Source organism: Neopelma chrysocephalum, unplaced genomic scaffold (assembly GCF_003984885.1).
Source record: "Neopelma chrysocephalum unplaced genomic scaffold, ASM398488v2 Primary Assembly neopelma1_77, whole genome shotgun sequence".
Lineage (NCBI taxonomy): Eukaryota > Metazoa > Chordata > Aves > Passeriformes > Pipridae > Neopelma > Neopelma chrysocephalum.
The window spans coordinates 1,146,897-1,160,306 of record NW_020897738.1 but is presented as its reverse complement, the minus strand read 5'-3'; the positions used below and the strand labels follow the sequence as shown (position 1 = coordinate 1,160,306).

The window sequence follows — 13,410 nt, the reverse complement described above, 5'->3', positions numbered from 1 at the left end:
ACCGCGCTGTCCGCAGCTGCGCCGTCATCCCCCGGCCCCGGTGCTGCTGCCTGTGCCAGCGCTGCCGTCACTGCTATCGCTGTAATTAATCACCGCCGTCGCTAATGAGCGGCGTGGGAGCGCAGGAAAACGCCACCCGAGGTGCCCGGACGGGATGGGAAAGGGGGAATGAGGCCGAGGAAGCGCCCGGTGCGGAGCGATAGCGTCCGAGGGGAATAAAAACTCATTGAGAGTGAATTGGTCTTTGACTGACTGCAGTTACGGCTGTTAATTAGTTCCCAGGTGGATCCCACCGGCGGGCCCGCAGCCCCCCGTCCTGCCGCACGGACGGAGCCCGGAGCCCTCCATGGTCCGAGTGCTCTGGAGGCGCCCTGAGTCCCACCAGCCGAGACGGTCCCCGCGGGTGCTGGTGGAGTCCGTTTGAGGAGCCTCCTGCCCTTTCCCACACCACCTCTTTTCCTCCACACGGAGGGTCTCCCACGTCCCAGCCACAGCATGGGGAGCAATTCCCCTGGGAAAACCACCCTGCACCATGTCCTACCCGGCTCCAGCACAGGGCTGGCGCAGGCCAGGAAGGCAGAGTGTCCCGCGGCCGCGCTCATGCACCACCGACCCCCGAGCAGCTCTAATCTTCTGTTTTTTTAATTTGCCTCACAAGGTAGAGTACATCCAGGGAATGTGCAATGTACAAGGAAAGTGCTGGGCAGGCGAGCGCGAGGGGAGGCGGGGGTGCCCCACGGGGCCCGGGACTCGTAGCTAGCAGGCAGCACGCTCAGTCAGAGGGTGCGTCGGGGGTGACGAAGGTGCCCTTCTGGTCCCACTGCATGTCCCGGATGCGGCGGATGGACTGGATCTGGGGCTGGAAGGCAGACCACTCATTCCAGTGTCGGAAGTCTCCGGTCTCAAAGAGGTACTGGTAGCCTCTGTAGCCAGGGTACTGGTACCCGACCCAGCTGCAGGGAAAGCAAAGACAGGGCACCTGAGCGGGCTCAGCTGTTACAGGCAGCAGCGCCACGGCCGGCACACGCTCAAGGAGCCGGCAGAGCCCCCCTGCCTCCCTGTGCTGGACACAACCCTGGGTGATGGGCCACACCACCAAAACCAGCCCTGTGGTGCTTTCTGGCTGCCTGAGAGCCCCGTGTGGGTGCTCAGAGCAGCAGCAGTGGGTTGGGGCACAGGGGAGGACAGGGAGCCTGACACAAGGCAGCTGTCACTGCGGCCTGGCTTACGTTCCACTGGGCACCTGCACGCTGCCCACACGGTCGCAGAAACCATAAGCCCAGAGGCTGGGCACATCGTCCTCCTGGATTTCCATCTTGTTGCCCTTGAAGTCAGCAGACTCGTACAGGGAGATTTTGTGGTCCTCAGCCTCCTGGGGAAGACAGAGGGAAGGTGTTGGCTCACATGGCTGAAGCCCTGGAGCTGCTGCAGCGAGGCATCGAGCAGCACAGTCCTGCCCTGGACAGACCCCGGCAGGTGCTTCCTGCTCCCAAGCACTCACCATTTTGATGGGACGCATGGACATGAAGCAGTCGCTCCGGTAGCTGCTGGACCAGGTGTCCCAGCGAGGGTACTCGCCCTTCTCCAGGATGAACATCTCCCCACGCATGTTGGCCTGCTCGTAGGCCACCCAGCTGGGGAGAGGGGTGGGCAAATGGCAGGTCAGATGCCACCCTGCATCTCCCCTCCTGCTCCGCCAGCCTGTGGGGTGCCAGAGGGGACTCCCAGCACCCAAAAAGGCTGCAGGTAGCAGGAGTGGCCCCACCACCCTGCTCCCACCTTTCTCCCAGCCCAGGCACTGTGGTCTGTGCAGAGCTGGTGCTGATGTGAAGCAGAGGTGAGGGCTCTCGGCTGGAAGCTCAGTGGTGTGTGTGTCCAAACCTGCAGCTGCACCCCTTCCTCAGCTGGGGAGCAGTGGGACCCCCAGGCAGCTGGTGATCCCCATACGCTGCACACCACAGAGTCATGTCAGGACTCTGTTTTCCCTCCCGCACCCCCGGGCCCGGGCTGCCCAGGCTGTCTAATCCTGGCACGCTCGCACGCCTCGCTGCACCAGCGCCAGCCAGCGCTGGCACCCGGCCCACTGCTGGGGCACGGGGCTTGCTCAGCTGCAATGTCACCTCTTTAGCAGTGCCACGAGGTGCTGCAGTGCTGTGAATGTCATGGGCCTGGGGCCTCAGAAGCCCCCGGCACCACAACAGCCCTGCATTTGCTGCTTCCCATTTCCCTGCAAAACAGGGCTCTTCCTGCTAATGCCAACAGGTGTTTTCCCGCTGGCAGGAGACATTCAGGTACCCCAAGCAGCATGTCCTCACACTGACTTCTAAGGCTCAGCTTGGTTGATTTTGATTTTGTCTTTCCTTAAGCACATTTTTAGGCAGAGAATCTCACCAGTGACTCTCAAGAAGTCTCCATGGGCCCCAATGACACCTAAAATCTCCGTTCACCCAGTTTAACCTTTTATATCTAGTGCAGCTTCCCAGATGTCACACCTGAGCTCCTTCCAGGCTTCTCCATCCCCCTTTCATTTCAAGAAGAGTTGGAGATTCTGGGTTCCTAATAAAAAATTCATTGGTGCTACATGGTGTCATTCAAGGTGACGACAGGTCATTGTCCTGATCCCTCAGGGCCGGTGTCAGGGCAAGCTGTGTCCTGTGCATCCTGCTCAAAGCCCTGCTAGCCCCCTGCCCTCCCAGCACACCATTTCCAGCCAGGCACAGTGCAGAGGGATGCTCTTTCAACACGGAGATCATCTGTCTGTTCAGTTATCTGCTTTGGGGATCATTTATGTCCCTGCCTGTGTCAACTGTTCCCATGGCTTTTAGACCTGCCCAGCCCCATTGTCGCTGCTCGGCTGCCTGGGTGCGGGCAGGCGTGTGAGTCTGCCTGCCCATCCCTTCCTGTCCTTGCCCACTCCAGCCTTGTCTCCATGGTGGCCCAGACCACCAGCCCATCCAAGGCTCCCACCTCGTTTCACCTTGGCTTCTGTAAAATCCGCAAGTTCCTTGCATTCCATGGACAGCTCCAGGTGTCCAGGCGGACACCTTTCTTCAGCACTTGGCTTTGTCTCTGGTGCCCTTTGCTTTGCAGGTGGCCCTGGCATCCTTCCCACCCACCCTGGCCCTCTTGCCCCCCTTGAAGGAGATTCAGGACCCCCACCCTGCTCCTGTGCTGCCCCTCCACCACTCTGCCCAGGTTGCAGGGAAATGCCCCTGTATGTCACATTGTGCCCAGGGCTGCCCCCAGGGCTGTGTCCCCACCCCCTTGGGGCATCCCCAGGGACACAGTCCCTTCTGTGGCTGGGGTCACTTACGGTCCAGAGATGACAATGACACTGCGCACCCGGTCGAAGCCGCGGTCAGCCAGGTTCAGGCACTCGGCGGTGAACTCCATCTGCCTGCCCTGGAAGTTCTCCTGGTCAAAGACGACGATCTGGGGGTACAGGGAAAGGGTCAGATGGGGACAGCCATGCTCAGGGAGAGCAGGGTGGTGCTGTGTGTCCCTGCACGACCCTGCACACACGAGCCTACTGCCCCACGTGTTCTCCTCGGCTCTCCAAGCCTTCCTGCGGCTTTTCAGCTCTAGTGCCCAGGCAAGCCGAGCTGGGCTCTGTATATGAGCAGATCTGTCCCAGCATAGACTGAACACGGGAAGGTCCCTCCTGACAGCTGTCCCTCATCCAAGATGGCCTCATCCAGCTCCCATTTTTGATGCTGCAAAGCCACATGTCCCTGTGCCGGTGCCCAGGTTGCTGGGAAGGAGCTGCTTCTTCCAGAGCTGCATCCATGCTGTGGCCTTTGCTACCTGGCACATGCACAGTGTCACCACAGTCCTTGCATCACTCGCCCCTCATCCCCAGCCCTGCTGCAATGCCTCGGTGGCATTCTGCCCTAGAATCACTGCAGCGTTTCAGTGCACCTACAGTGTCCCCTCCACCCTCCCTGAGCACCACAGAACCCCTGCATGCAGAGGGTGACCAGAGGGAGCAGTTGGCAGCAGCCAGTCCTGATGCCACAACCCAGGGGACAGCATTTCCAAAGCCTGTGGTCCCCAGTGGTCACTGATGAGCTGTCCCGACCAAGGGACTCCCAGATCGTCCCTCCTGCAGCAGTTGCCCAAATCCTGTGCCTGTGCCAGAGGGACAGAGCAGGGAGGGATGGTGGCACCTGCGCTCACATCCTGCTCTGGGAGGCGGGTCCTTCCCTGTGGGATGATCTCCTCCTGCCCCAGAGATGCTGCCACTGTCCCGCAGCCCCGGAGTGTGTCCTGCGCGTGGGGAGCCACGGGGCTTACCCTGAAGGCTTCTGGGGAGGGCTCCTCACCCTTGCTGTTTGCGACAGGAGCAGGGTCAAGGGATGGAGTTGGCGCAGGAACTGCCTTCTCCTTCTCCTCTGCAGCCTGTCCAGGAGCAGCGGGTTTTGTGGTCTCAGACATCGCGGTGGTGGGCTCAAGTCTGTGACAGGGCACCAGCAGCATGTTAGAGGGAGGCATGGTTGGGGCACCCACCACGCACCCCAGGGATGGTCACATCGGGATGGGGTCTCTCAATGGGGTGGGTGGCCAGGGCCAGGAGAGGAGCCGCTGGAAGGTTCTCCAGCAGGCACAGGCAGGAGATCTGCCTTCACCAGGAGGATCAGGGGAGATTCTGGTGTCCACACTCTCCTTCTGTGGTCAGGAGATCTCTATCACTGCAGAGGTCCAACCACTGTGGGGGTGCCCAGGGCAGCCCCCAGCTCTGGTGTCCAGGCACTCCCTGCTCTCCCTGTCCAGGCTGGGGCCTGACACTGCGCCAGGCATCGGGGCCGTCCCGCACGGGTTGCGCATGGGAGCCAAGGGGGCACGGGGTCAGCGTGTGAGGAGTGGGAAGGGGACAGCCCTGGTCTGCTGAGGCCCTGCAGCAGGCACCCTGCTGTGGCCCTGCAGGTGAATGTCACCAGCAGCTCCCCAGGGAGAGGAGGGCAGTGGGATGCTGAGCACCGAGGTGCTCCCAGACGTGATGACCACAGCAATGGCCATGGCTTAGACCCTGCATTTCCCTCTCCCCACCTCGGGTCCGGCTGCAGCCCGGTGCCCGGGGACTTTGTCCTCTTACCTGGGCAGCTGCTGCTTCTTGTTGGAGTGAGCGGGCTTGTGTTTCGGGGCGCCGCGAGGCCCCCACTTTATAGCCTGGCAAGGGCAGACCCCCGGGCGGGCGCACAAAGGAACTGCCAGCTCATCAGTGTCTGCGCGGCCGCCCAGTCATCACATCCTGCAAAGCGCTGGGCGAGCTGGAAGCCTCTCCCCGGCCCCGTGCCCAGCCGCTGAACCCAGCACTTTCCTTTGTGCCCGCGGCACAACAGAAGACCTGACCGTGCCACTTTGCAGCGCGCGGCGGCACCCGCTGCCCCGCGTGCGGCCGCCCCGGCAGGGCATATATAGCCCTGGCACGGCCAGGCCAGCGCCGGCACCGGCACAGGCACACTGCCCTCCCCTGCCCACCGCCCCTGGCACCAGGCTCGCACGGACGCCCCAGTGCCACTGCTGCCGCAGCCCCACAGTGCCCAGCCCGCAGCCACACTGTGCCCGTTTCTCCCCTCCAAACACTGAACCCCTTGCTTTGAACATCACTCTGTGCCCATAAGTGCCTGCAGCACTGCTCTGAAGATGCCAGAAAGTGAGACCTGAGTGTTCTGAAATGCTTCAGGAACTGTTTTTTTTGTCAAATGATGTGTAATTGAAGCTGACACTTTCTGAACCATCTGCGTGCCTGAAAATGGAAAATGGTGTTTGCGCTCTGTTGGGAATGTCCCTGCTCACTGGCAGGGCTGTTCTCTTGCTTTTTAGCCCATTTTCCCTGTGCTGTGCTCACCCTGTACCACCCCTAGTTCTGCCACCACCACACGGTGCCAAACCCCACACAGTGTTTTGGGGCATCAACTCTGACTGGCACAGGAGAAGGGTTGCAGGGTAGCTGGATGGGGACATGCCAACACTGGGCTCTGTGGCGGATGAGCCTGAGGTGCCACTTCTCCTGCACCCCATGGCACCTTGTGGAGACCTTCTCCTGAGTTCCTCTGAGCCTCTGATCAGATCTTCTCCCTGTTTGCCTGCTGTGATCCTTTTCATCCTGTAAATACCTGCACACTCCTTTGGAACACCCCCAGCTTCCCGCAGCATCCAGCATCAGTGCTCCTGGGCAGTACCTCACCCGAGGGTGTGTGGTCAGAGAGCTCAGAGCCCCGTGTTTTGCCCTCATCTTTTGTTCCCCTCATGTGTCACCCAGCAGCAGTGGGATCCAGCTGTGCCCTCTGGGCTATTGCTCAAAATCCCTAACAAAAAGGAAATATTGATCCCCTCTTTTCCCGAGGTTTTTCGGCGGCCGTGCTGTGCCCATGACGTGGCTGGGTGTGGGGGCTGCTGCCCCATTACCCTGGGCACTGCCACAGTCTGGTTCTCACCTGGACACTGGGCAGTGGTTTAGGATTCATGATTTCAATTGGCACCATGGTTTTTACCCAGATTTCTAATTTAACCTACCTTCTCTTCCTCCGGGAGCCAGGGTGAATGTTCTACCTGGCTGCCTCCCCTGTGCCTCCTGGGCATTAATCAGCAGGTCTCACCCACCCCATGCTCCTGACTCTTCCAAATCCCAGCACCTTTGAAATTGGGCATTGGGAAAACATTTCAGAGGGACTGAGCCCTGCTCCTGATGGCTGCTCTGTGCTGCTCCATGGTTTTCCTGAGCCGGTGCTGTGGCAGGGCTGACAGCAGGGATCTGTCCTCCGTGATTCCTGAGCGCCCCAGACACAAAATCTCTGCCCTCCCCGTGCACCATCCCTGCTGCTGGCTGCAGGTGCTTTGGAAAGCCCCTCTCTGCTCCATTCCACCCTGGCACGGGGGTGCCTGTGGGATGCGCAGCTCCAACAGCAAAGCAGAAGGCCAGAGCTGGCACACCAAGGCTGCAGAGGGCACAGGCATGGGCTCAGGGGTTTGTTCTGCCCAGGTGAGTTCCACTGCCCATGGAGCTCCCACTGCTGCAGCCCTGCCCAGTGCTGAATGGCATCGCAGGTACACCCGGCACAGCCCAGCTCTGTGGCCACATCCCAGTGCCAGGACATGGCGTGGAGAGCAAGTGCATGGTGGTCATTGTGCTGGTGGCCAGCACAAGCTGAGTTTAGCTCAGGCCACTGTAAGAGGCTGGGGACAAATTGTGCCAAAAGGCTTTTGCTGGGGTTGCAGATGTCGGGACAGCCCGTGCAGCCCTGGTGCAGCTGGGGGTGGCTGGTTGCATTGAGCCCCCCAGGCTGCTGTGCTTGCCTGCTCTGCCTCCCCCGCAGTGCCCGGGGCTGACAGGGCTGCAGCTGCACGAAGGATGTTGCAGCTCAGCCCCCTGGCAGTTTCCTGGCAATTGCTGTCCCAAAACACAGCTCTCTCTGGGAATACGAGTTTTCTCACTTGGCCTGACAGCCTCTATTGGCTGATGCGCAGGCTGAGTGGGTGCCTCTGCCCAGCCCTCGGAGCCCTGGCACGCTCCTGGCACCACCCCAGGATAATTTATGAGGTGTGGGGGTCACGGTGAATGAAGCTAAAAGGTATTTAGGTTCCCAAAATGCGGGTGCAGCAGACTCTTTTCAGTGCACAGAGGCAGGAGGCTGCTGCAGTGCTCCCCAAATCATGACCTACACCTCCAGTCCCTCACATGCCTTGGCAAACCCACCCCTCACTTCCCATGCCCTTGGTCCCTGCTTGTTACAGTGTCCGTGGCTGCTGTGTGCCCACCCTGCAGTGAACTGCCCTGGATTTCAGGGAGAGCTGCTCTGCCCTCCCCGGGAGGGTAAGTGCAGACGTGTCCTTCCTCCCGCTTCCCAGAAATGGGTGAGGAAATCTCCCGGCGCCTCCAGTGCAGGCAGTGCTGCCTGCAGGCAGGAGGAGCACTGCCAGAGTGGGAACACGGCCCCAGCTCAGCTCTGCGCTGGGGAGGGCACGCTGCAGAAATGCTGGCAGACCCGGGGGGCAATGCCCCGACTCTGGAGCTGTGGGGCCGGGGGTCAGAGCCCACGCCTGGTGGGCCCGCTCGATGTCCCGGCTCATCAGCGTCTCTGACACGTTTCCTTTGTTCTGCCCAGTCCCTCCTCCCCGCCATGTGCTGAGTTAGGGGTTTCAGTAATGCTCCCCTGGGCTCTGTCTCTATCTGGAGGCTATAAAAACCCAGCCAGAGGCTGCGGGACATGTCACCTCCCTGGGCACCAGTGCCTCACCCCAGGTAAGCGCCGGAGCCTGGGGCAGCTGCCCTGTCACCGTGGCTGGGGCCTGGGAGCAAGCACTTGTGGGAACACGTGGAGGAGCATCCAAGATCTGGGGTTAGACCTCACCTTGGCACAGGAAGCAGTGGCAGTGGATTGGGGGACTGGGGGCTTGGGAGATTGGGGAATCAGGGGTCATTGCTGGCCATGGCAGTGGCAGGGTGCTGATACTCAGTGTGGGCACATGGCCACCTCCGCAGCACTCCCAGCTCAGCACTCCTCTGCCTGCACAGGCTGCATGCACGGGTGCTTTGGCTCGGGGATCTGCCAGTGGGAGGAGTCTCCCCGGGCATAGGCAGGCAGTGCTAGGATGGCTGCCAGGGCCAGGTGCCCAGTGCTCTCCACAGCCCAGGCAGCAGCTCTGGGTGGGCAGGGGGAGCCCCAGCTCATGCTCTTCTGCTCCAGCAGGGAGCAACCCCCTTTTTGCCCCCCACGCTTCTGGTGAAGAGATGTGCGTGGGCTCCTGAGGGCATTTCATCTGGGCAGAGGGGCAATTTTGACAGTCCTGTTCCCCTGTGCCCTGGCAGAGCCACCATGACCCACCGCTGCAAGAGATCCTCTGGTCTCTGGAAGGTACAGGAGCCTGGGCAGGACCAGCACCACACCCTGTGAACACCTGGGAATGTGGCTGCAGCATCTACGTGGGGCCTCCACACCCCCGGAGCCCCCTGACTCCCTCCATCCCCCCCCAGATCGCGGTGTGGGATGAGCCTTTTTTCCAGGGCAAGAAGCATGAGTTCACCACCGACTGCTACAGCACCCTGGATCATGGCTTCAGCACCGTCCGCTCCTGCAGGATCGAGAGCGGGGCGTGAGTGGGGGTCTCGGGCACTGCCACCTCGCGGTGCCGCGGGACCCCACGGATGGAGGGGGTTTGGGGGATGGAGGTATCCAGTGCCTTTTGCCACCTGAGCCATGTGCACAGCGGGCACAGCCCTGGGTGTGAGTGGGACAGTGGGCACCCCGAGGGTCTCAACCCCCTCCCGCCCCGGTAGGTGGGCAGGCTTCGAGCACTGCGGTTTCCAGGGGCAGCAGTTTGTGCTGGAGCGCGGCGATTACCCGTGCTGGGAGGCGTGGAGCGGCAGCAACGCCTACCACGTGGAGAGGATGTGCTCCTTCCGCCCCATCGCCTGCGCCGTGAGTGCCCCCGCCCCGGCTCCCCCCGCGGGGCCGGCCAGGTGAGCCGGGCAGGGCGGCCGTGCCAACACCGTGCTCCCCTTGGCCGCAGGACCACGGGCGCAGCCGGCTGATGCTCTTCGAGCAGGAGAACTTCCAGGGCAAGCGGGCAGAGATGAGCGACGACTGCCCCTCCCTGCCCGCCCTGGGCTGGGGCAGCAGCACCGTGGGCTCCTTCCTGGTCCGCTCCGGCGCGTGAGTACCCGGGGGCTCGCACCCTGCCAGGACCCAGCACCGAGGCACTCGGCGGGGCCGAGGATGCTCTGGCAGCTTCTGGCACCCGCAGAGCGGGGGCTCCACGGTGCTGCCAGCCCTGAGCCACCGCCGTTCTCTGCTCTGTCGCAGGTGGGTCTGCTCGCAGTACCCGGGGTACCGAGGCTTCCAGTACCTCCTGGAGAGCGACAGCCCCGCGGGCGAATACAAGCACGTGCGGGAGTGGGGCTCCCACGCGCAGACGGGCCAGGTCCAGTCCATCCGCAGGGTCCAGCAGTGACCGCGGTGCCGGAGTCCCCGCACCACTGGCCACGTGCCCTGGGCACCGTCTGTCCCGCGGGGCAGCGGGGGCAAAGCTCAATAAAGGCTCAGTTGTCCAAGGTGGCACTGGCAGTTGGGGAAGGGGGGACCATGAGGGTGTGTGGTCGGGAGTGATGTCATGTGTGGAGGCAGAGTGGGGGGTCTGCAGGGGCAGGGATTGGGTGAGTGGGATCTTTTCTGCCCCTGCAACCAGCACACGTCCCTGTCACAGGCAGGTAAAGTTCTGTGCCACCCCAGCTGCAGGCTCAGGGGCTCTGCAGAACCCTCACATCCCACTACCCTGTAGACCCCATCTGCTCCACCAGAACCTGCCAGGGGCTGGAAGGAGCTGCAGGACTCAGCAAATTGCAGGTGCATGCTGTGCACCTATCCCCACATTCATGCACACCCCTGCACCCATCCGAGCACTGATCCCTTACTGCCATACACCCAGTGTGCAGCCAAAGCTGGAAATGTGGCAGGAAAAGGCTGGTCTAGAAAAATTCCACATTTCAGAAGAGCTCTGGAGAAAAGGTTTGATGTGATGAAAATGTCCCATCCATGACATTTGCAGTAGCAGGGCCACCAGTGGAGGGAATGGGGAATGCTGCCCAGAAAGGGATTCTATCCGCTGGAATCACAACAAAAAAGGCAAAATAGAAGAAGAAACAAAAAGTTTTGGGAAGGGCTGAGTGAAACCCTCCTGCACCCCAGGGCAAACCCGTCCAGGGCCGGCAGCCAGCGAGACCCAAGGAGTGGAGTTTCCTGGCCTCTCTATGGACAAAGATGGGGGGACCCTCGTCCTGCCCCCTCCCCCCTGCAACCCTGTCTAGTTCCAGAGCCCCGGGGCGGGGCGGGGGGCTGGGTGAGGATCCAGCACACAGCCAGACACGGTGGACAGCTGGCGGCGGGACCGGGGGTCCCCAGGGACCCGGCAGGGACCTGGAGAACAATGCAGGAGCCCAGCAGCTGCACAGCTCTGAGGAGGGGCTGTCACAGCCCTCTGACTGGGAGTGGGGCTGTCCCCGGGATGGGGGGGCTGTCCTCCGGCAAGGCTGTGTGCCCAGGCCGGGCTGGGTCTCTTTGCCATCCCCCCTACCGAGCCCAGCCACATCCTGCCCACCATGGCCCCAGGGATGTGCCTGCAGCAGCCCCTGCCCAGCGACCCTTGTCCCCTGTCCCCTGGGCCACCCCAGGGCTGTGGGGTGCCCACACCACCCCAAAGGGCTGTGGGGAGCCTGTGACACCACGGGGGACGGTGTCCTGGCAGGGGGGATGACAGTGGCCTTTCTATCGGCTATCGTGGCAGAGGGGTCCCCGGGGTCTCCCGAAGCGGGATCGGTGCAGAGAAGTGCGGGAAGGGTGCGGGGAGCGATGCGGGAGCAGTGCTGGAAGCGATGCGGGAGCGATATGGAGCGGAGAGCGGTGCGGGAGCGCTGCGGGGGGAAGGTGACTTGGCCGCATTTCCAGCATTAAAATTTAAAGCGAGTTGCAGCATCCTCCTACGCCGTAGGTAGGGCCGGGGGGGCCGGGGGCTGCGGGAGGAGGAGTTTGCGTGGCCGCCTCTTCCTCAGGGATGCTCTGGGAAAGCTCCAGCACAAAGGAGCGGCGCGGCGGGCAGAAGCGAGCGGAGCCGGCGCCCCCCAGCCCCAACCCGGCCCCCGGGAGCAGGTAACGCTCCGCGGACATCGCTCCGCTCCCTCCGGATGGAGGTGGGGCACCGGTGGGGTCTGGGGGCGCGGGGAGCCCGCGGGCCGCCCCCACCTCGGGGCGGGAGCGGGGGGCGATGCCGTCCCGGGGCTCGGGGGGTCCTGCGGGCATCGCTCCGGGGGTGCGGAGCCGACAGGCGGGACTGCTCCTGCCGCTCCGTCTCCAAAAAATACACCCCACCCCTCCCATATATTATTCCCTGATTACATATAATCCCACGAGAGCCTCGCGCCCCGGCAGGAGCCCCCGCTTCCCGGGGGTGCCAGGCTGGGGCAGCCCGGGCCCCCTCCCTTTGTTAGGGCAGGGGCAGCCGCTCATCCCGCAGCGTGTTCCTGGCCGCTTCCCGGCCCGGCGGGCGATCCCGCGTGATCCCGGTCCGGAGGCGGCACCGGGCAGCCTGGCCCACCCCGGACACAGCCTGCAGCCCCCGGCCCAAATTAGAACTAACTGCTGCACCGCTTGTTTGTATTTTTTTTCAGAATCCTCACCAAGAATAGGGCTCCTGCCAGGTAAAGGGATTCTTGCCTGCTTTTCAATGCCCCTGGGAGGAACTGTAGCCAAAATGCTGGTTTACTGCTTTGTCTCCTAATCCCCATTTTCTCCTAAAGCTGGGGATCCTGGGTGGGGATTAGAGGCGAGGCTGGGGCCAACACTCCTGGGGCACAGCACAGCCCCTCCTTCAGAGTTAACCTGCCAGATGCTCCTCTTGCGGAGCCATTTTCTCTCCCTCATTGTCTTGCAGCCTTTTGTGTGTGTGAGTAGGTCCTGCCCAGGGACCCAGGAGGAGCCCAGAAATAATCAGGTTTTCCGATGTTCTGGGTTTTCAGATCCTCACCCTCCCTTCTTCCAGGCTGTCCAGCCTCAGAGCTGCAGACAAAGGTGGTAGTGCCTGGCACTGCTGCAGCAGCATGGGAGCCTGGGATGTGCCAGAGCCTGGGCTCTGCTGGATAGCAGCAAGGGTCAGGCAGCGCTGGCAGGGCCCAGGGCAAAGGTATTTGGCCACCCTGCTGGGAGCTGGGGGACTGGGGTGCCCAGATGCCACATCCCAGAGATCATCTCTCTCGGCACAGGCAGCTCATGACAATGCCATGCCTTCTGTGGCCTTATCTCCCTGCTCCTGCCTGCTGTGGAGCCTGTGCTCCCGTCCCTCCCTCCTCATTCCAGGGGGGGTTAGCCCCTGTTTAACCCAGGTGCTCAGCAGCACCGTATGTGCCACCCACCCTGTGTGGCAGAGGAAGCTCTGGCTCATGGCTGGCAATCACTGCTCACTGTGCCCCAGACAGAGTGTTTAGCTGAGCCCTGCCTGCACAAAATTGTTTTCCCTCCCTGTCTCTTGGGATGTGTTTCATTCCCGGGTGAGAGAGGCCATCCCACAGCCATCATGTCCCGCCTGCCCCCCACAGGCACCTCCCGCTCAGATCCCACCTCCCGCTCAGATCCAGGCAGGGGATCCATTTGCCAGATGCTCGATGGCATCTCCGGAGCTCATTCCCGCAGCTGGGTTGCAAATGCTGCCTGGACGTGCTGTCCCCATGGGAGGGACTGTCCTGCCAGCAGAGCCTGCGGCGTGTGGTCACAATGAACCGCGGGAAGCAGGAGCAGCTCCGCAGCTGAACATGCAGAGTCATCACGGCCCAGCTCCCCCAGGACCTGCTGCAGTCCTGGCTTTTCCAGGCAGGCAGGGCAGGAGCAGGAGCAGGGCAGCAGCAGGAGAAAGGCAGGAGCAGGA

At 62.3% G+C, this 13,410-nt stretch overlaps 3 protein-coding genes across 7 annotated transcripts in view; 2 read left to right on the top strand and 1 right to left on the bottom strand.

Annotated features, from left to right (window-relative positions):
• Window positions 1-576: 576 nt before the first annotated feature.
• Window positions 577-5,323, bottom strand: CRYBB1 (crystallin beta B1). Of its 2 annotated transcripts, XM_027689512.1 has the most exons (6): window positions 5,093-5,323; window positions 4,294-4,453; window positions 3,314-3,432; window positions 1,502-1,634; window positions 1,230-1,372; window positions 577-953 (listed from the first exon to the last, which is right to left on the bottom strand). In XM_027689512.1, the coding sequence occupies exons 2-6, from the start codon at window positions 4,432-4,434 to the stop codon at window positions 773-775; spliced, it is 717 nt and encodes a 238-aa protein (XP_027545313.1). In that variant the 5' UTR covers window positions 4,435-4,453; window positions 5,093-5,323; the 3' UTR covers window positions 577-772. The 2 variants fall into 2 exon arrangements, with proteins under 2 accessions (XP_027545313.1, XP_027545312.1); XM_027689511.1 differs by lacking the exon at window positions 5,093-5,323 and having other exon boundaries at window positions 4,294-4,494.
• A 2,799-nt stretch (window positions 5,324-8,122) lies between these two features.
• CRYBA4 (crystallin beta A4) lies at window positions 8,123-10,692 on the top strand. Its single transcript, XM_027689513.1, has 5 exons — window positions 8,123-8,855; window positions 8,975-9,093; window positions 9,278-9,419; window positions 9,511-9,653; window positions 9,804-10,692. Exons 1-5 carry the CDS (start codon window positions 8,817-8,819, stop codon window positions 9,949-9,951), a joined length of 591 nt encoding a protein of 196 aa, XP_027545314.1. The 5' UTR covers window positions 8,123-8,816; the 3' UTR covers window positions 9,952-10,692.
• A 667-nt stretch (window positions 10,693-11,359) lies between these two features.
• LOC113970577 (translation initiation factor IF-2-like) overlaps window positions 11,360-13,410 on the top strand; it is a 4,816-nt gene continuing 2,765 nt past the window's right edge. For 2 of the 4 annotated variants that reach the window (XM_027689666.1, XM_027689665.1), the window contains exon 1: window positions 11,744-12,190. In XM_027689666.1, coding sequence (XP_027545467.1) covers window positions 11,758-12,190 — 433 coding nt within the window. In that variant the 5' untranslated portion in view covers window positions 11,744-11,757. Of the gene's footprint in view, window positions 11,643-11,743; window positions 12,191-13,410 lie in introns of those variants that run through there. The other 2 variants (XR_003535211.1, XR_003535212.1) reach the window with 2 other exon arrangements.